This window comes from Paralichthys olivaceus, chromosome 2 (assembly GCF_024713975.1).
Source record: "Paralichthys olivaceus isolate ysfri-2021 chromosome 2, ASM2471397v2, whole genome shotgun sequence".
In the NCBI taxonomy this organism is placed as follows: domain Eukaryota; kingdom Metazoa; phylum Chordata; class Actinopteri; order Pleuronectiformes; family Paralichthyidae; genus Paralichthys; species Paralichthys olivaceus.
In genome coordinates, this window is record NC_091094.1 from 28,185,525 (window position 1) to 28,207,247 (window position 21,723).

At 39.9% G+C, this 21,723-nt stretch overlaps 1 protein-coding gene across 1 annotated transcript in view; it reads left to right on the top strand.

Annotated features, from left to right (window-relative positions):
* The window catches only part of LOC109640020 (receptor-type tyrosine-protein phosphatase gamma-like), a 350,667-nt gene that overhangs the window by 228,934 nt on the left and 100,010 nt on the right, over positions 1-21,723 (top strand). Inside the window, exon 4 of the mRNA XM_069513834.1 lies at positions 5,164-5,312. Within this exon, the coding sequence (XP_069369935.1) occupies positions 5,164-5,312 (149 nt within the window). The remainder of the gene's footprint in view (positions 1-5,163; positions 5,313-21,723) is intronic.

Consider the following 21,723-nt stretch of genomic DNA (forward strand, 5'->3'; position numbering starts at 1 on the left):
GAACTAATGCTCCTGCTTTTATCACAAATGGTGGAGCAGGATTATAAAAAATATTGTTTGGTTTATTGTTAATTTAACACTGAGTAACAATAGGGTTTTATTGATACTGCAATACTTTTTCCAAGTTAATATGACTTTTAACAGTATCAATCAGAATAGATAATGAATACATACATGTCTCCTGTTTCTTCCTTTGCACACTTTTGATATTGGACATTTTTCTTGTGTTTGGAGTTGGTTTGTGTTGGTTGTTCTGCACATGTTCCTACTGTGCTTCACCTGTGTTCATGTGTGTACAGAAATCTATGTGCTTCCCTTTGTCTTTGTCAGTTTGCCTTGTTTCCCCTTGTTCACCTTATTCCTCATCAGACTACACCAATCTTTCCTCTTGTTTTTTTCATTCAAGGTATTATTATTTTTTGATTCCTTGAGGAAGATCTGCCACTGCGGTTTGTTGCCCTTTGAATACAGTTTAGTTTAGTTTATCTCTTTAATAAACGATCAATCAACAACCAAGCTGCAGTATCTCCTGCATTTGGGTCCTCTGTTGAATCAACGTAACAGAGGGCTTCCATCTTGCATTTTTGACGTCTGCACAGTGGTGATCGTGTAGTGGGGCTGCAGTGTCCGGGTCCCGCTGAAACAACCATTTGCTCTCATCCAATTTTTATAGCATCCGATAAGAAATTAAAACCAAACTTGTCAGAAACAAATATACATCAGTGTGATAAGTACTAACAAAAATGAACATGTTTGGGAACAATCTGACATGGCTGTGAAATTAACAATAAATAAATAACAATTAAACAATATGGCCATTACAAGAGAGAATAAGGTGCTTGCAAAACTCCTCTGCAGCCTTGTAAGTAAATGTCTTGTGTGTCTCCTCATCACTGCATTGTGAAGAGTTAGCAGACGTCGTTGGTACGTGAGACCTTTGCTTGTCTGAGTGCAGGTAGCTCAGTCAGGCGAGGCAGACGCACTGCTTTGTGTGTTGTCATTCCCCGTGGGAGTGGACCAGCCGGTTGACCTTCAGGTAGAGGATCACCTGCACCCCATTGGCACAACCAGCAAGATGAGAGTGAGATCCACAGATGAGAAAGAGGAGACCTCATCATTGCGGTCAAGATGAAAAATTCTCTGACACGTTTGATTCAACACATTCAACTCAAACCATTGCCCCGAGGCAATGAAGCAGCCACAGGGGGAAAAAACATGGTGATGGCCACCTGCAATGTAACGAACACAGAGCGCATTATTCAAAAGGATTTGGGGTGCCGCAGCATGTAAAGAGCCATGTAAAAATGCTAACACAAACAACAGCTGCGACACAAAATGGCACCCACCGCTCCTGCTCTCCCCCCCTACATAATGCATGGCTAACAAGACGAATGTTCCTGCATTTTTTTGCTATGAATTATACATGGATTCTGCTCTGTATCTAAACAACAGATGAGCATTTTCTCCGTGGAGGGATCACCTGATGTTGTTGCCGCTGAATGATTTGATGGAGCTGTGAAATCAGACAGGGAGGGCCTGGATAACCCCCCACCTCCTGCACAACAAGCTCTGTTTAGAGACATAATGCTAGTGTTATTCACAGCTCCACTTTAACTTTTTTACGTTTAATAAATCAACATATTGATGGAAAGAGATAAGCAATCATTAAATGCCGAGGAGCGTGGAGATTACGTCGCTTTTGTCTTAGGAGCTTTAGGTTCTCTAATATTACCAAGTTAAATAAACTGTAAAAAAACATTGCTATAATTGCTGCCTTGTAGAAAACGAAGCAAAACCAAAAATATAATATTGCAGACATAGGTTAGAAGTTGGCAGGTGATTTCTGTTCATATCTTCTAGCTTCGTCAAGCAAATGTGAAAAGGCGCAACCTACGAATGAAGGAGGGAAGAGATGAGTGACATATAAACGAGCCCTAATGGACCAAAATAAGCAATTTGTCACTTGTCATTTACATAAGTTCCGAGGAACTCATCCAAAATTGACATTAATACAAAAGCTGCCATTTCACGGCGCAAATCTCTCTTAAAAAGTAAGCTTCTTTAAAATCAATTTCTCCGCCCCCTTTTATTAATGCAGTATTCTCATTTTCATTTGTAATGGAAGAAAGTAAACATAAGGTCAGGTGATATTTTTATGCAAATAATACTTTCACCCTACGATTCTCTAGGATAATCTTGAAAGGCAGGAACTCAAGTGAGAAAATGAGCAGTTCTCATACTTGTGTACACATAAATGTTTTAAAACAAAAATTGGAATATAGTAGCACATCTCTGACTTACCAATTTATTTGAATACCCTCACATTCACATTGATCTATAACAACATCACAACAAATAAATAGAATGAATAGTTATTAGATGAGGAGCCTAAAATTAAAAAAAATATGCAGTTAATGGTCAAGGCAGGACACAACAGGCAAAAACATTGTCATGTTTTGAGATTTTGAGATTTTGTCCTATTTTGCTCCCATGTTTTCTTTCACCCTAATGGAAAGGAAAATTCCATAAACACACATTTAGATGGTGTTTGTTTTTACTACCCTCTTCTCCTAAATTAGCCTAACAAGCTAATCTGCATATTTAAACACAACATTTCTTGATGTAAGTCATTAACCGGGAAAGTTCCGTTGTGATGTTTGAGGTCATTTTAAAATCCTATTCACCTGCGGTGCCAATTGGCAAATGTATGCAAATTTGTGTATTTTACTACTTAATGCCCAATTTGCATATCAAGGTTGCTTCTGTGATGATATCATTAGATACACATTTGAAAGTATTCACCTGTTGTGTCTCCACTTAAGTACAGTTCATTAATCTTAATGCCCTAACTTATTACATTAGCTAGTAGCTTGCGTGTGCATTAGCAAGACACTATATTTGTGTCTGTCTTTTAGCTAATTAGCTGTAAACTGGAGGCACTGGTATCTTAGTCCTTTGTTCATCACCACTCAACTCCACACAAGCAAAGAAAAACCAGCACAGCTGAGACAGGAGGAGAGAGGTGCTGCCATCCTGTCTGACGTGACTGCACATGGCTGTGTGCTGCACATGGCTGCTTTTTCCTCAATTAATAAAATCAGTTGGACAAATGTGAATTCCCTTTTTATTTTGAAAGCGCTTTATAAAGTACTATAGACTGTTACTGTTATTAAAAGTGTGCTCTACACACTGATTTGACATGCATTCAATTTAGACCTTGTGCTGCACCTCAAACTTTAAAGGACAAACTCTGATCATAGCCTTTACTGTATCAAGGTGCCCCCTTAGCAGCACCACTGCACTGAGGCACATTACTCCGCTGATCAGCAAGTGACTCTGCTCCTCTGATGTTTTCTAATCACTCATAATTAGAATTGATCTTTATAAAAACCTGCTGAACTCATATTTATGTTCCCGGATAAATGGGGCATTGCTTCTTTTGTAACAATGAAGTTAAAACAGAGCGTTGCGTCTGAACCCTGATGACCTGAATCTACGTGTCATGTTACGTTGGGGTGGATGGGTTAGAACTTTTTTTTCATTGTCACACAAAAAAATGTATTGTCATTTCATTTTGAAAACCTATATGATATTATACTGCAATATGAAATATTTTGGTGGAAAGCAATAAAACAGGTTGTGACTTACCAAATATGTAAATGACCGACATATTCACATTATGAAAATTGAATATGGTAAATGGAATCCACTCACAATTGCATTTGCTACAACCTCTTTGGTGTTGAGCTGCATATAAAAGAAGTGTTAGGAGATGGGGTTGATGTTTTTATTGTAGTGTCTCTTCTTAACATGCCTGTTTGGAATGGTCTGTTCCCTTCACCTGTGGTCTAGTTGTTGGTTGCATCTTTCTTGAAGAGCTAAAGTGACCTGCCCCATAGCTGCACCCCTGCTGCTGCACAAAAAGCTGTTTGCCTGTACAAAGTGCAGTGAGGTTTGACTCACTGCACTTTTTGTGTATGTCCAAAATTTAACCAAATTGACCTGTACTTTCCTTGACGCCTGCTACCACACCTGCCAAATTTGAAGTACATGGAATTAATCTTTTTTGAGACTTATTTACATAAATATTTACTTACAGACATACACAGAGATGGATCAATCAATAACTGTTGTTGCTCAATTAACTACTGAGCTGATCAGAAGGTAAAATAAAGGGCCAACCCCTTCAAACTGCCATCAGATTTCATCAAAGTACATCAATAACGTAGTAGCCATAATAACTGACAGATGGCCGCCCACACTGAGTCTGGTTCTGCTAGAGGTTTCTTCTTTTCTTCATAAATGAGGGAGTTTTTCTCTCCACAGTCATCAAAGTGCTCATTGTGGGAACTGTTTGGTTTCTCTATAATTTGTAGGGTCTTGACCTTCTATGTGCCTTGAGTATAAAATGATTTGGCATTATACAAATAAAATTGGATTGAATAAGACGACGAAACCAATAGAAATATGATTACAAGGTTGATAAAGTTAATATAACATTCCTGATTTAGCAAAGGCATAAGCATATATGTAAAATGGGTCTGTTTCATCAGGTCTATGTGACAATCCATGACATTTGGTCAATGCTTTGATAAGATGATGAACCAGGTCACTCTCCTTAATCTAGCACTCCCTTTGGAAATTGCACAGAAGTATCTGATGAAGAATGAAATCAAGGTAAATGGACTGATTATTAGAACAATCTTCTCAGAGCCACTTGTGAATGTGTAAATAAGGCCCCTTCTCAATTTGCACTATATTTGAGCAATATGTGATGGAATAACAAAGGAGACTGCAAGGGCAATTTGCAGTGGCTGAAGAGAACAATTTAGCTCGACAAATTAGCCCCTCGTTTGAGAACTTGCCTCAGAGGCTGATGGAAAATGACAGAAATGGTCTTGTGCAAGCATGTGTTGTTCAGAGCAAATTTAGAAGATAAACACGTATCTACCTTTAGCACATCCTCTGAATACATCCTTTTGTATGTCTCCTCAGACCTTAAAGAGGTTTCACACAGTGCATGTGTCCTCACGCAACTTTTGATTGTGTTTCCAGCAATCTTTGAAATTTGCCTTCACACCAACAGACACCAATTTTGTGATGTATGACCACTCACCTAATTTCCGCTGTCCCTTTTTCTCTGTTCTTCTGTCTTTTCTCCAGTGGCAATTATGCTGAAGGATGAATACTTTGTTCGGGGAGCAGGCCTACCGGGGAGATTTAAGGCAGAAAAAGTGGAGTTTCATTGGGGTCCCAGCAACGGATCTGATGGCTCTGAACACAGCATCAACAGCCGACGATATCCTGTGGAGGCAAGTTCATTCTACCAAACCACAACATATCCAGGAATGAGCCTTATCTGTAGTGATGTCTCTTTTGGATGTAGATTTTGTTTTGATACCTCTTGTTCATTACTGGAGGCAAAGGCAATCTGTCAAATCAAAAAAATGATTTTGTACCACTCAAAGATGAGAGCAAAGCTAACAAGCTGCCACTGCAGAGGCCCACTGAGACTTGGTGGGCTCGGCTGCCTGAAATAAGCTTTAAAAACACAATTCACTGACTGGAGCATCTTATATAGGTGCTCTCACACTGACAAGAGCACCGAGCAGAGGATGACACATGACAGATTCATTTACTAGCCTGTAGATGTGTACCCCATGTACGTTCATGTTCACAGAGTAACTTTATTCAGCTGTACTTCTGGTTGTATGTGCAGTATCTTTACAGCTCAACTGTATTGCCACACTTTCTGAGAACACAAAGGGAATGGAAGGTGTAGCTAATGAAACATCTGTCCAAGATTCTGGTGCTAGTTCTACACCTAGGGCCAATGTGTAATGTCTTTGAGGTCAGCATTAGAAAACCATTTACAGGTTGCTTAATCCAATGATTTATGAAAAGTTTGGGCTGTGAAAGCCATGAACTCTTAGACTTGTTTTTCGGCTTGACAGGACATTTAGCATCCAGCCTCAGCTTCTCCTGACTAAAGTCAGTGGTGCAATAAACCAAGTTTATAAAAGAGTAGTGTGTATGGGTTGGTCTGTGTGAGTGTGTGTGTGTATTTGTGTGTGTTATGTGCAGCTGTCAGTCTCTTGAATACTGAAATGTCAGCCATCTCTCTGTTTGGATCTCTCCTGGACCGCTGCTTCTTTGCCATAGCTGGCCAAACAGATGAATATGTATTGTTTGACATTTGGCAGATCAGCACGCTGACAGATCAGCTTGATATTGTAATCTTCTCCTTCCGCTCCAAAGTCTTTTTTTTACCTCTCGAACCTTTTCACAAAGTCATATATTGGTGGCTTTGTGTCAGTGACTGAGATAGCTCAGTGTGGAAATGATGCATTTATCCTCTATTTGATTTAGAAATATTGCTTACGTGTCCACAGGTGAGGAATTCAGAGATTCTGCTGAAAGCACAAAAAGCTCTTATGTGAATGCATGACAAAGCATTCTAGGTGTGTGTTTTTAAATTGCTCGATTTATGATATGCCATCACAATTGATTTAGCTGAGAGATAGAAGCAAGGAAAAGTTTCCTTGTGGCACTTTTATAAAGTTTCAGTGAAAATCCAGCCTGCTTTTTCATATTGACTTGATCTGTTGGACACACGCACACACACAAACACACACACAAACAAAGACACCCACACAGCATTGGCGGATTGATTTTGTGCAGATTTTGGTACAAATGTGTTTATTTGCAGATATACTTGTTATGAACTTGTGTTTTATTAAAAAGGAACATTTTATTTTTTTTTATTAGATTCTTCCACATGTTACTTTAATCTAAATTCTGTGATTCAGTGTTTTTTATTGTAATCATTATTACTATTATTTTCTTCATTGGAACACTATGGTAGATCCTAAAAAGGACGATGCTTGATACTTCCAAAATAATTCACTCCAACTACAAGCCAGCATAGTCTGAAGGAGTGTACACACTACACAGCTGACCTGGGGCCTGGTCTACGAAGCAAGTTCAACATACCCAGGATATCTTTCAGAGATTCAGCTGAACTTAACCTAACAACCGCATTCAGGCTAAGCAGTCACAGGAAGCTGGTTATCAACTAAGTCAACCCAGGTTTGTCTCATCAACATCTGAGCGTGTGCATATAAAAGGGGCTGTGCTTAAAGTGTCTGACCAATCACTGACATGGACAAGTGAGCTGACAGCAGGGTCTCGTATTTCACAAACGAGGATCAAACTGTTACATTAGAAAAATAGGAGGCCAACAAACCCATCATCCAGACTAAAAGAAACACCATAGAGCTGCTAAATGCAGGAAGGACATCTGGGTAAACATCTCTGATTGTGTGAGGTGTAAGTTACAGAGCCCCCGGTGACATTTGGGAAAAAATATATAACGTAACCATGACACACCTATAACATGTGGGAACGAGATATGAATCTGTTCTTCACTAACAAGACCTGTTGAACTGAACTGAAGAAGCCTCTTGGATGAGAGATCAAATGTTTTAATCACAGGATGTAGCCTCTATAATGAGCTTTAGTTTGAAACACTTTTCGATACAGACAGTGTGTTACTGTGAGTACATTGCTCCTACATGTCAGGTCGGTTATTTTCGGCTCCAGCAGCTGACAGGATGTATTGCTTCATAAAGATACTCATCAGAGTAGGTAAAAGGATTGTGTCTGTCTCTGAAGACCCTTGTCCTCCTCAGAGACTAACAATCCACACCCAGCTCCACGGAATCATTTTTTTTTAAAATTGGTTGCTCCACATGATCGTCTAAGAACGGTGATGTCATGTTTCAAAGGAATTGATTGGTCAGTGGGCAGAGCTTTTACACTGCTTGATCTTTTATTTCCCACTTAACCTGCTCTGGACCAGATTAGCCGTTCGGCCATGGGGATTTTAACTGAGAATGTTAAATGCATAGTGTGCTTCTATGATACATTTTTGCATTAATTCACACAGCTCACACAGTCATCTTATCTTGCAAATTCGAATTCATTTTGGATCATATATTTCCCCACAGGCACTGAAAATGTTCAGAAAATATTCCTTATACATATGTGATTGTTGTCAGGGACCAGATACATCTGCTACACGTGTGTTGCATGTGCACTGACAAGGGGGAATTCCATTTATCAGACTGTAAAGCTCTCCCAGCATGCTCTCTGATGCTGCTCCATACAGCCACATCAGCAATGAGATAGGGCCACAGGCTTTGATTGCAGTCCAGCGCCCAGTTCAACATTATTGCCTGCTGCTACATTGCACAGTGATATCTCTGCAGGGAATGAATGGAAAACTGATATATGGACACACATGCATGCATTTACACACACACACACCCACACACACGTATGCACACATAGTACATATAGTTTGTGCACGGTTAAAAAGGGTGTCCACCTCAAACAGGCATAATCACAATGAGGGATATGTTTCCACGTACAGCTGGGGTATTCAGACACTCAATCAACTGACATCAACAACATATGTGGATCATTCTAAGTAACCAAGCACACTGTTTCTGGAAAGGTTTTCAAATGAAGCCCAGCATTAGTTAAATCAGGTAGAACTTTTTTGTGACTCGAGGATGGTACGATAATACAATCACATTTCAACTTTTTAAATCATGTTGCCCTCTCGCTCACTGTGGTATATGTAATAAGCTGGTCAAGCCCAGCAGAATGCACATTCAGACCTTCAGCATTCTCTGCATCCCATTATGATCGCCAGTGTCCATAAAAAGGGAATGGGTGGGCCTTTTTTCTTTTAAAAGAACACATGTAAATTAACATGTAAAGATTCCCACTTGTCTTGACTATAATTACACTTAAGATATTGGAAATAAATACATCACTTAACAGCTGTAGAGAGCTTCAAGTCCTCACATTTAAAATGCTGAAAATGTAAAACCTTGTAGGTATTTAATCTCTAAGATGGCATTTAACCTTTTTTCTGTCCCTCTTGACAAATCTTGACCCAAAATATATTTTAAGGGTCAGCTAATTCAAGCAATTATTTTGGTACTATGCACATTAATATACACAATAAACTGATTCAAAGAAACTGATTCTTATGTCTGTTACCACAGAACATAAAGGATCGTAAATGTGCAAGCATTACTCTGGTGGCTCTGTGCTCCAGCAATTCTAAGGATAATGTGTTGGGCTGTCAGATATATAGATTTAAAGACACAGACTGTAGATGTCTGCAGACAAATTATTTTTAACAAATGTTTTATAAAAAAATCTTTATTTTATTGTATTGTATTTATCTCTCAAACCGCCGATGTCTCTCTATAAACAGTATCAAAACATGATGTGTGCACTGAGTGGATTTATGTCAGCCTTGTTTTTATTGCTGCTGTATTCTATCAAATTGAAAAACTCCAGTGTGAAGTCTTGTGCATCATTTGACAAATATTTTTTTTCTGAATTCATCCTGGAGGATTTATTTGTGGAAAGATTTGGATTTGCACAAGTTATGTGCTCTCATTAATGATTCACTGTGACTTAAAGTGTGTACAAGTAAGGTGAAAGAGATTTTTGGCAGAAATTAAATACATAATAATCCTAGAGATGTTTGCACTTGTGTGTTCCATCTAAATTGTATAAATTATTGTTTTCTCGACCATAGAATGGGCTCTTTATATTTAAAAACTTTATATTTACCTGGAGGGGGGGGGGGGGTCCTCTCTGTGGAGGGCCCCATGTTTTTTTACTGTCGTCCAAACTGGACAAACTAAAACCTTTGGAGTTTTCATAACTACTGAAGTTCAACACAGGTTCTCTTTCATGTTGGGAAGTGGAGGGTGAGATGAGGGGTATTCAGCTGCAACATGAGACTTCACCACTAGATATCACTAAATTCTACACACTGTAAGAGATCAATAGAAAATAGCTTACGTAGAATCTGCTTGCGCAATCAGTTTTTATAGAAGTTTATCTAAATGTACGATGAAGACTCCCTGTTATCAACGTTCATTATTATGGGCTGCTGGTGCTGTAGTCGACAAGATTGTGAAAAAATATTTAAAACTTCATCCTAGTTGTCAACTTTTTTCAGTTGTGGTACAATATTTCTGTCCCTTTTCAACTGACCTGAATTCAGTGTTTGCCAGCTGTGAGATATGGGTTTCCCTGCTGATTCAAAGGCAAAAGTTGATATTCTTACTGTTGATGAAATCATGACAGACAAAGGCAATTCATATATTGAGACGTATCAAACGGTTCGGCTGAGAGCTTCACGCTAAGTTAGGAAACCAAACAGTTTACTTCACATTTGTTTAGTTACTACTTGTTCATTTCTCCTTGTCTGTGTACAGCACACCGTGCGTAGTGTGGATATTGTTATGACATTATGAGAGCTCCGTGTAAATATTTCTATGTATGGGTTATTTAATCACTTCTCATGTAGAGAAAATGTCCCACCAGTGACTAACGGTGCAGAACATGCATGTACATATTCATATTACTTATTTAGCTATGCTGATAGCATGGCTTGGTAGAGTCATTAAATATTAGATGGATTATATCTTATATAATCATTAATGGTTCCCAGAGGATGACTGAATTCATCCTCTAGGGCTTTCAATGTGTAGGCAGTTGTGGTTTTTGGATTTTGTGCTGAAAATAACTTTCAGTTAGCACCCTCAACATTTCAGTTCCGGCATACTAAGGTTCATGACCCAAACTCTGCAGCACAAATGACTGCCCCATCATCATCAGCTAGGCTTAGTGTTTGCTAACTTATTAAATCAGAGGAAATGTGAATTAGAGTTCACCCTTAAAGGTTTTGCATATCTTTTGGGGTTATGAAATGTCTGAAGCAAGCTCGTGCATTGTTAGAAATCAACAATGTGTGATGCTTGATTGATTCTTACAACATTTCCTTACAACCTGCCCCTCAGATTCTTATACATCTTAATGCTGGTTCACAGGTCTTCTTTCCCCAACAGAAATACACAATCTTCTCTGGAAATAATAAACATCGAAAATAGGTTTTATGAAAATCCACTCCTGCTCCCACACAGTTTTTGAGAAGCCTTGTAAATCTTTCTTTCATTTCTCCTTTCTCTATTTTCTCCCATGATCACTCTCCTGGTATTCCTGAAGTTGTCTTAGATTTTGCCCTTGTTTTTCATATGTACCTTTTTCCTTCCCCCTCCTAATCCCTTTTCTTCCCTGCACTCTCTGCTTTCCATCCTATCCTTTTCATTTCCTTTGCTCTTCCCCCTGCCACTTACCTCTCAGCAGCTCACTGTGTTGCAGTGGGCGTTGGTGAGGAGTGCTTATTCTGAGTTCTCCACATGAATGATGTATGATTTACAAGCCTTGCCATTTAGTAATTGTAGCCTAATAGGGCCCGTGAATGGCATGATGAAGTAGGGACCTGCTGCTCCCGTACCTGCTGCTTTAAACGCTAATGCTGTGGTTAATATGCCAAGCACAGCACTGCCAGGCAGCACAGTGCACGTCTTTTGCTGGAGTGTGTCACCCTGCAGCTCCTGCATTTGGGTATGCACACCCCTGTGCACTGTACACTCTCATTACACGGTTTTGTGCTTTACATCCAAAGTCAAACATGTATAAGTTCACCCGCACATATTCTCAATGAGGAGTCTGTGTGCTCGATTCTGAATTGTTGAGTCAGGCCCAAGGTCAAATAAGAGAGGAAAAACAAATTTACACACACTGTTTGCAGAGTAGTGGACAGTATAAACCTCCAGAAATCTAGTGTGTAGATAATACTGGTGTATTCTGCAGACTGTTTTAGTAAGTGCACACTCTACTTTACTGTGATGCACATTCACATCAGAACAATTGCACATTGAAATCCAATCTGGGGACCCGGTGCAGTTCCTTGCAACAGGCCTGCTATGTGTCTGCTAGTGTCTGGGATTGTGTTGAAGCACATACCAGCCTGATTATCAGACTGGACTGCTGTGCTGTTTCACTTTATGTATTCAGCCTGACATTATGTGCTCATGTCAGCGGTTTTTTTGTCAGAAGTTTTGGTGTTGTCATCAACCAGTGGAGAGAGGAAACAAGTTACTGCTCCTTACCAACAGTATGACACACAACCCATGAAACCACAAATCATCTGTTTTACACTTTGGTTGTCAGTATGGTGTGTTATACAGTGAGTCATAATTAGTGATGTATAGGTTGACTTTTCAATGCTTTCTCATAGTGTAAGCATTGAAAGCATTATCACATATGATGTATTAATATAAGCTTTAGATTTTACATGGATGTAAAGGATTTAGTTCAATTTTGGAGAGGTGGTGCAATGTAGCACATAGAACCTTGAAATGAGTTTTACTGAGTATGTAACTTGAAACATGTGCTAAAATACTAATACTTGAACTTCAGCAGTGTTACCTCATTTCAGTCAGACAATGTTTGAAATGTTTATTGCAGCAGTAGTTCATGGTTTAGTTTATTGTCTAAGCTCCGACTTCACACCAGATATGATTACATTAGTATAATGGCAAGTGATGAGTAAATATCTTTAACCCCCCTGTCGGAGGCTACAGGTGGATGCTGGGGTGTCGGAGGGGCTGAATCAACAGGCAGCGATTTTTACGCAGGGCGGCAGAGGCATTGACAAGCAAAGGGAGAGATGGGAAATCTTTGCAGTTTAAATAGACTGCCTAATTTGCAGGGTGTGTATATGATTCAAAAAAATATTCAACACCTCTTATAATAACTTAAGGGATCTCTAAATTGGTGTTTTGCGCAGTTGCTGCATTGTTGTGTAGAGACCTATGCTCACCCGTACTATCATCCATTAAGTTGTTACCGCCCATGGAGACAATCATAGTTTCAGCTGCAGTTGTGTAAGGACCCACAAGTGGCAAACAATGGACTCTCTCAAATACAAATTATCTTTCACTCTTGAGTCTGTGTATCCTTTCCTCTGAATATATTGCACATGAGAGCCAACTTTATGCATTGAGCATGTGAACCCTGACTACTGCCACAGATTGAATTATTCTTTGGGCAATGCAGAAAACAAAGTAAAAAAAAAAACATTTTGGTTCCTCCCATTTATTCCAATCTGCTCCTAAATCAATGGGTTCTTCCTTGGGTCATATCCTGCCCCTCCAAACAATTGGAAGCGGAAATCTGTTGCTTAATCTTGATTCCTAACAAACAAAAAATAACAGACAAACAAAATCACACTCAAAGACAATGTCAGTCTCTACTACTGGCAGCCAAAAACAGAAATCTGATGATTTTTCATCTAAATCATGGAACACAAGTTTCCAACAACTCAATCAATCCATGACACAACATGAGAAGGTGTTGAGAGCAAAGACAGGGACAATTTAAAAGTTATAGCAAGAATTATGTAGATGGCAAATGAAAAGTGAAAATGTGTTTTTAGAAATTTACAAAACTGGAATCTCCAGTAATATTTAGAAGCCTCTTTTGAGTTGAAGTCTTACTGGTTGAGTTGGATGACTAGGTGTGACTTGCCACGGATAAGAGTTCAACTTCCACTGTTCTGAGATCAATAATCATATTTCTTGCATTATATGCGTAGAGTTGTGGAAACTACTTACTTACTTCAACAGTCTTTTCTTCCTTTAGTGTAAAGAGGCAGCAGTAGATATATGGTCTAAATACACAGTGTTAGATTTAAGGGCATGAGGAGCCAGTTTACCAAATTAAACTTGGATCTACAGCACAATATACTTTGTAAAAAGTGAATACTGTCTGAAGCCACCACATCTTTTAGAATTCATAAAACCAAACTGTAAAAACTGTAATATAGAGAATGATATATTCTACATGTACACACTGAAATTTGTATTATGGTAAAACCAGCTATATGGATCAAGAAAAACCAACATCCATCAACAGGAAATTCCTTTAATAGCCCAAGTTTGAATGGAGCTCATATCAAGGATTCTGCAACGGCAACCAGTGTGATATTATATGGTTCTATTCCAGCATAAACATGAAATCAATCATGAAATCTGGAACCTTCCACCTGCATTATGTCAGAGACCTGGTCTATACCTCCCACCATGGTACCTCACCTGTCCACCCCCCTTAGAGCAGGTGAGGGTGCTATCAGGGCTCGCTGGCTGAGGAGCTAAGCTATCCATTCTGTCTGACTGCCTCTTGCCAAGGCTCATTTTTATCTCAACCTCCTCCCAAGCCTCCCAGACGTGATAAACGAGAGGAGCGAAGGTTGAAAGAAAGATGGAGGGGGAAGGGCTGAGTGTGTGTGTGGCTTCAGAACTTGCTCTGCCAGCTTTTACCCACCTGCCTAGATAAGAAAGGCACTGTAAATTAACACGCGATAGGGGGGCTGAGAGCACAGGCGCTGTGTGTGTGTGTGTGTGTGTGTGTGTGTGTGTGTGTGTGTGTGTGAGATTGGGGGCTTTGTGCACTCCTTCACACATACACACACACATTTCCTCTCTTTGCTTTGCTGCAGGTATCACAGATAAAGATGTGTCATTGATGAATGGGATTTTATTTCCCATCAACCTTTGCTGCGTGGGAAATGGAAAGCACATCCTGGCCCCTAAATCATCAGATGAATAATGATAACACTGGGTAGCAGTTTTCATTTCTTCGCACTATTTTCTGCAAAGCTCAGTATGCAAACAGTTTGTTTCTATCAGTGCCTGTAGTGCGTGCAGGTGTGTGTGTGTTGGTGCCACACTGAAAGTAAAAATGAATGCTGAGCTTCCACAAACTGGGGTGTGGCTGTTTAAGCTCTTGTTTTTCCCTCGTTTAATCAGACCTGAGGGCAGAGAGCTCCTAATTCACCACCAACACAGAGGCCAAATTACATGGAGGAGAACATCGTACGCCCCGCTCTTACTCACAATACGAGAAATACAACACCTGCCTGACGCAGAATAATAATGCAGTTTAATTCATGCTCCTCTGTTTTTGGTGCCATTTGTTTCCTTAATTGTTTCTGGCAGTCATTTCCTGACTGTGAATTATGAGATAAACAGTATTGGAGTCAGTGTGCACAGCACAAACACTATCATTCATTTGGACTTGTAACCTGGCACCATAAAATTTTATTTGGCTTATATTTGTCAAACAATCAAAAACACCTCGGCGAGCTGGCAGTATCTGAGATGTTTACAACTGTCATGACCATGCCACACAAGGCCGCTCATTACATCAGCTCAAATCACATCATGCATGGTGATACAGGGCCGTCCATGAGGATATAAACACAGGGGCGACTGGATGCAATATATAGATATTACTTCTTCACTGGCAGGGCTGCCAATTTTAACAGGATCACATCTTTACTCTTCTAAAGCTGGAATGAAACTGTGTAGAATAAAGTCATAGTGTGATTTACAAAAGTCGTGGCCCCCTGTAAACCAAATATCAATATGTTGTTGATGTGATAATATTGCTGGAAAACTAAGGTTCCATTACAGTATCTCAAATCCCATCAGGTTGTGTATGAAGTAAGATCTCCACACACCCATTCACCACCCTGGTCTTTCCATCTCTCTAAATAAAGAGTGAACTGATTGCAGCGGAATTATTCAACATGGATGCAATGCCTACTCTCTCAGTTTGCCATGCAGGTAAAATATCCAATGGATTCTCCCTCATGATTAACAGTGAATATAGAGGAACCCCTTCTTTTCTCCATTACTGGAGCTGACAACACAACAAGAGGTAAAGCTGCATTTATTCAGCACTGACAACAGCACACGGCTGGAGAGTTTATTCTCTTGTCCAGCCCCTAGTGGACACAAAGAGCTGCTCATTAGCAGGCAGACAGCCATTCCAAGCTTTGTGCTGCAACACGGACCTGTTACCTATCACTGGCTCCACACTGGCCTCAGTCTGGGCCTAATATAAACACAGGGACTTTTGCATTGATATCCTCCTTCAAGTAACATTTCTGAAATCTGAGGCCTGTGCCTGAAGGGAATGTCACCATTCAGATATGCCTTTTGGAGTTTTCTTGTTAACAAGCCAGATTTCTCTTTACATTCAGGGCATTTTTTGTGTATCCTTGACGTCCAATAAACACTTTGAGCGTATTTCTGTCCTTATACAACATTTGCAAACCTGTTTTTTAAGTATTTACTAGTTTACGTTTTTTTTTTCCTTGAATGTGCCAGTCATTACAGCATATCTTGGGCCACTCTTGGTGGGACTTCTTATGTTCATCAGCAGTCTCTGTCCTTCATTATTGTTCCTATGCTGGATATCCATTTCGCAGCCAGACACAAGATTAGTGTAGAGTGTAAAACAGAGGAAAATCTAAAACTTGATTCATATTACAATGGACAAATGATGCACATACCATTACTACCAGTTGATTAAAAAGCACATATAGTATCAATATGAATTGATGACATTAGTCCAGATGATACATTGCACAGGCTTTAGTTTTTAAACTCTAAACTAATGTATCCTGACACATTTCTGAGACGGACAGAGCTGATGAAAAACACCACTCACTCTCTTCTCCTGTTGCACAACAGTAGTAAGGAAATCAGTGTAACTGGATGTTGCAGGCGAACACGTGGAGGTGTTCCGTACACAACCGCATTATGTTGATGGGGGATGTTTTTCTGTGTTGTTGATCTTATTAGTAATGGTACCGTATCCTTGGAGTTTTCCCTCTGTTGTGTTCACATCCAGTTTTTCATTTTGTTTTTTCTTTCATTGTTTTTTCTTTCTCGTTCTCCCTCTAAATTTTGCACTCTCTCTCGCTCTCTCTCACTCAGCCAGCTACATTCCATTAGACCTTCAAAAATAAATGCTGACTGCCAGGCTGCACTCCCTTGTTATATAAATATATATATATATATTTTTATTTTTTTATTTGTGATTTTATGATTTGCCATCCCTAAAATGATGTTGTATTTCCTGGTGCCTGTCCTCAATGACACAAAAATATCTACCGCTTGCTGATGGGGTCAGTCCCTACGACTTTTTAGTTCTTTTTTCTTAATTTTCTTTTTTCTTTTTTATAGGTTTTCTGTTTTGGGCAAAAGCAATATCCCCACCCCACTCCTCCCAAATCCCTTGCTTTTATGAAAAAGTAACACTCTTGAAATTGAAAAAGCCACAGCTGACTCTCAGGGCTATTTCTCACGTAATGCATTTCAATTGAGTTTTTCAGATAGATTGCACGAGGCCACAGCATGCTCTAAACATATCTCATAACCCAGACTGTACAGCCCTGTACCCGCATCCCCAATCTGTTTTGTAAAGCCATGGCAGCGAGGGAGATGAAAGGCAGCGAGTGTGTTGCATCAGTGACCGGCAACACTACGTCGTATGACCTTCTTTGATGGACGGCCTTTCTCCTGCTCTGAGGGGGCCAGGGAATTCGAAACCCCATAGCGTGGCAAGAGAGAGAGGGAGAGAGGGAGGCATCAAACCTTGCTCTTGATGTACTGTCTCTCTCCTCTCAGCAAGGATGTGCAATCCATGCGGTGCATTCTGTTGTCTGTTTTCACACCAAGCCTTGCTTATGTCGCCTCAGATCGGTCACTCCCTCAGGGGGGATCATAGGCTGCCATGCCCGGTCTCATCGCACACTCAGTGCTTTAGTGGCAGCATTTCCACCCAGCCCCCCAGTCGCCCCCTGCTTTATATTTCCATCCTAAGGCAACAGAGCCTTCCCAGGAGATACTTGAAGGTGGATGAAAAGAATGATGGGAGTTCTCAGAGGTTTGTGTTAGAACACGCTTCTGAATTGTTGTCCTGTGGTTGGAAACAGAGGAGAAATGACGTCTGTCTCAGACACGTTTGGAGATCTTTGTCATCATTGACTGCTGAGCCTGCAACATATTTCATTAGTATGCCTTCAGTTACTATCATAGAAATTCCATGCATGTCTAAAGTGAAAGCTGATAAAAAATTAAACACTACACTATAAGACAGAGTTGCACAGTTTATCATATTAAAATCACAATCATGATGTTAGCTTCCATTTTTAATTAAAGTTAGTCAGTTGGGATATTGACATTTTGTAATTAAACTTTCCGTGGCTCTTTTGATTTAAAGATTTCTACATTTGAAGGCTGAAACAATTTGTGATTAAGCGATTAGCTGATTAACAGAAAATGTTTCTTTTATATATATATATATATATATATGTGAAATAATTTTAAACAGATCCTTATGGGTTTTTAAACTTGTGGATAGAAAACAACTTTTGGCACTTGTGAGGGCTTGTCTTTAACAGCTTGTCTTTGTTATATCTTTGGAGGATAAATGCAAAATATCATATCAGTATTGGGGAAGGCCACTTGGATTCGGATTTCAATATTTAGCCTTGCTATACTAGCAATAAATGAGAGTGGATGTGTCCCTGTATAAGAAAACATTGCACATTTGGACTTATGGGATGTTTTTATAGTGGCCATTATTTTCTATAATACAATCCGGAATGCATTGTTCTTGCTGAACAACAGTGTGTGTTGGATTACCATTTAGTTGTAGGTCTGTCATGTCATTTGAGCTTGACTGACGTTAGTTTGACTTATTTTCATATCATTTTTGTTTTTGTTTGTTTAGTCTTGACTGGTGACACAATTTAAATACATTACAGCCAAAACTGCAGAAACTTCTCATTGCTGCTTTTTTTATCAAATGTATTCAGACTTGAGATAGTGGCAGGTCTGGCTCTACTTTCTGTACATTGCTATTGATTTTCTCTTTTGTGTGTGTGTGTGTGGCGGGGGGGGGGGGGGGGTGTAGTCACAGTGTGTATCATTGAGTGTAATACACTGGGATAATAGCTCCTCCTAGTGTTGAGTGTTGTGATGTTAGCTATTTGAAACTGCTATCACCACGGAGACATCTCACATTAAAGCTGAATTATCTTAAAGCCTCTCTTGTTAAACGTCTGATAATAAATTGGCTGAGAACTGGCAATAAAATGTTCTGTATCTACAGAGATGTCCCCATTACTTGATGAGAAAGGGGAAAATGCTGACTCCCATCTGGTGGAAATATTCCCTTTACTTTGATAAGAAATGAATGAAAAGTTATCTTTCCTTTGGAGGGTGTATTGTATACTTTCTGTTTCGGTGAGAAACATTGCTTGTATTCAGCTGGATCTACTCCCTCAGTAGAAAAGTTGAGTTTCCTTTGGAGGAAATCTTTCCTTAAATTTAACAAAATGTATGGGAAAAAAATACATACATTTCCTCCTGGTTGTCGAACAGCATTTATCCCCCCTAAGGTTGTTAGAGGGGTCATTGAAGTTTGCTCATCCAGTGTTCCATAGCCCAGGTGGCAATGCCCCTCCAGGAGTCATGTGAGGGGTACTGCAGGAGAACAGGATATTAAGGCAATCGACATGAGCCATCAAATAGCCTCCTTATGTTATTGGAGTTAGAGCTGTGTCCATATTCTCGGCATGAAGTGAGGTGCTTCACGTTGGAGACCCCAGAATTTCTTCTTTGATATTTGCAGATAATGTGTTTTTTTGGCTCAATCCAACCATGATCTTCAGAATAAGGAGGTTTACAGCCAAGTGTGAAGGGCTGGAATGAGTTGCTGCATGAAGTTGTACCTGAAAACAAACCTTATGATTTACCAGTAAATCTACATTACAACTGTCATCAATGGTCAGGAGCTTTGGGTGTTGACAGAAAGATTTAGATTGTGGACACAAGCTACTGAACTTAGTTTCCTGCGTTGCTATGCTCGCACCAAGATACCATGGTCAGACACCCAGAGGCAACTCAGAGTAGAGGCACAGCTAGTTTGTGTCAAAAGGAGCCAGTTTAAATAGTTGTTTGAGAAACTTTTATCAGTCTGCACCTCTTCATTTTGTACATAAGCATGACCAAAAGGAAGGGCTTAACCTGTGTTTGTTTGATGGACAAGATTAATGTACAGTATAGTCAAGGTTGCTTATCTGACCTAAGTACCACCCATACCTTCAAACATTTACATCCCATTCCATTAGCCATACCACTTAACTGTGAAGGTTGTCCGAGGGCTGGAGCCAATCCCAGCTGACACTGCATGGTGGGAAAGGGGCAGGGTGCACCCTGGACAGGTAGCCACTCTGTCACAGGGCTGACACTCAGACACAGACACTCACATTGTCACTTTGAAACACATTGATTTGTGATTTAGGGTTGCCAAATAATTGCATATTGCATGTCCAGAAACTTTTTGCTGTGAGGTAAAACTGTTTACCATTGCACTGCTGCTCCACCCAGGCTTTCCTCCCTAGCATTTTTTTTTATCTCCAGTGACTGCAAAATTGGCAATCAGCATTAAACTATTAATCCTTGCTTTAAAATGGCAAAACCAGGGGTGACATGTGCATTTTTCCTATAAGATTAGTTGACTGTCACACCATGTTGTTATGTGTGTCTCCTAACCACTATCTAGGCAGAGACAGACAGTTTGTAAACTTTGAATGGTCAGTGCCACAGGGTGTACCTTAATTTACTAATCTTCCTCATCACCTTCAGTGTTTCCATCTTTAACCTCAGGGATCGTATTGTAGGAGTGAGGAGAGACAGCAGTTTGAAATGAAGTCAGGCCACTGTGCATTCATCCTTGTTCCTCTTCTTCCTCTTCTCCTTCATGATGGCATTCAAATTGTTTGAGCAATTTCAGTCTCATGGGAATTCATTTATTTGTAACACAGGTCCAAACTGCAACAATGTACCACACTATAAACAGCTTTCACCGACAGGTTTTATAGCAATGAAAACTTTCAACTTAGCAACGTGAGAGGTAGCCTGTTATCTAGTTAAAATTAAAAGATTTAAAGATGTGACATATGAATCCGAATCCTCTGGTGGCTTTAACACTGAGCCCTGATTGTGCGTGTCACATCTCGTGTTGTACTGAGCACAAAATGTCGACACATTTTTCAGGATGTTTGAATGCAGCCTCATGAACTCTGGAGCGAACAAACACTTAGTAAACTTCATGTACTGATCAGGTCCTGATAACTAGTGATGAATGTTTATTAGTTAAAGTGTGAGCAGCTCAGTGGAGGAAGACACAGAAACTCCAGCATGGTACAAACCCACTGCAGCTTCTGCGCTGATCATTGTACAGCTGTTGCCACTTCTTTTCAACAGAATAACTTACTGCCTGGTTCACATTAATGAGCTCTGGTCCTCTTATCTCACTACGTGACTGTGAGTGAGTGGGTGTGGGGCCGCTGGGCCTGTCTGTGTGTGCTCCCAGACTCTTCAGACTGGGAGCACACATTTTCACCTGCTCCTGGTTTTCACTTGCTCATAGTATTTTACATGATGGCCCATACGATGATGATTTTAAAAAAACGCCTCTCACGTTCAGCATTTGTAAATTGACTCGTTCAGTTCAGCGTTCACAAAAATATGAACGTGTTCATGCACAACACTGTGTGTGTGTGTGTGTGTGTGTGTGTGTGTGTATATCACTGAGGAGAGCTGTTCACAGTGATAGATAACAGAATCTTGAAGCACCATAGAATGAATGCGTGTTCACTTAGTTTTCAGGTGAGTTGTTAGCTTTAAATCAGCTTGTTGTTCCCTCCATCAGAAACCACTTAGAACATCTATAATAATGATGCATTAACGTGTCAGCAGTGCAGGCTGCCTGATTCATCACTGCAGCCTGTTCATGGTGAGAGCCTGTCTCCTGTGCTTACCTTCCTATATTAATGTTAATGTTTTCAGTACATTACACAATATCACATCTCTGTTTGATGATGATGATCTCGGACACACACATACATGTACACATAAG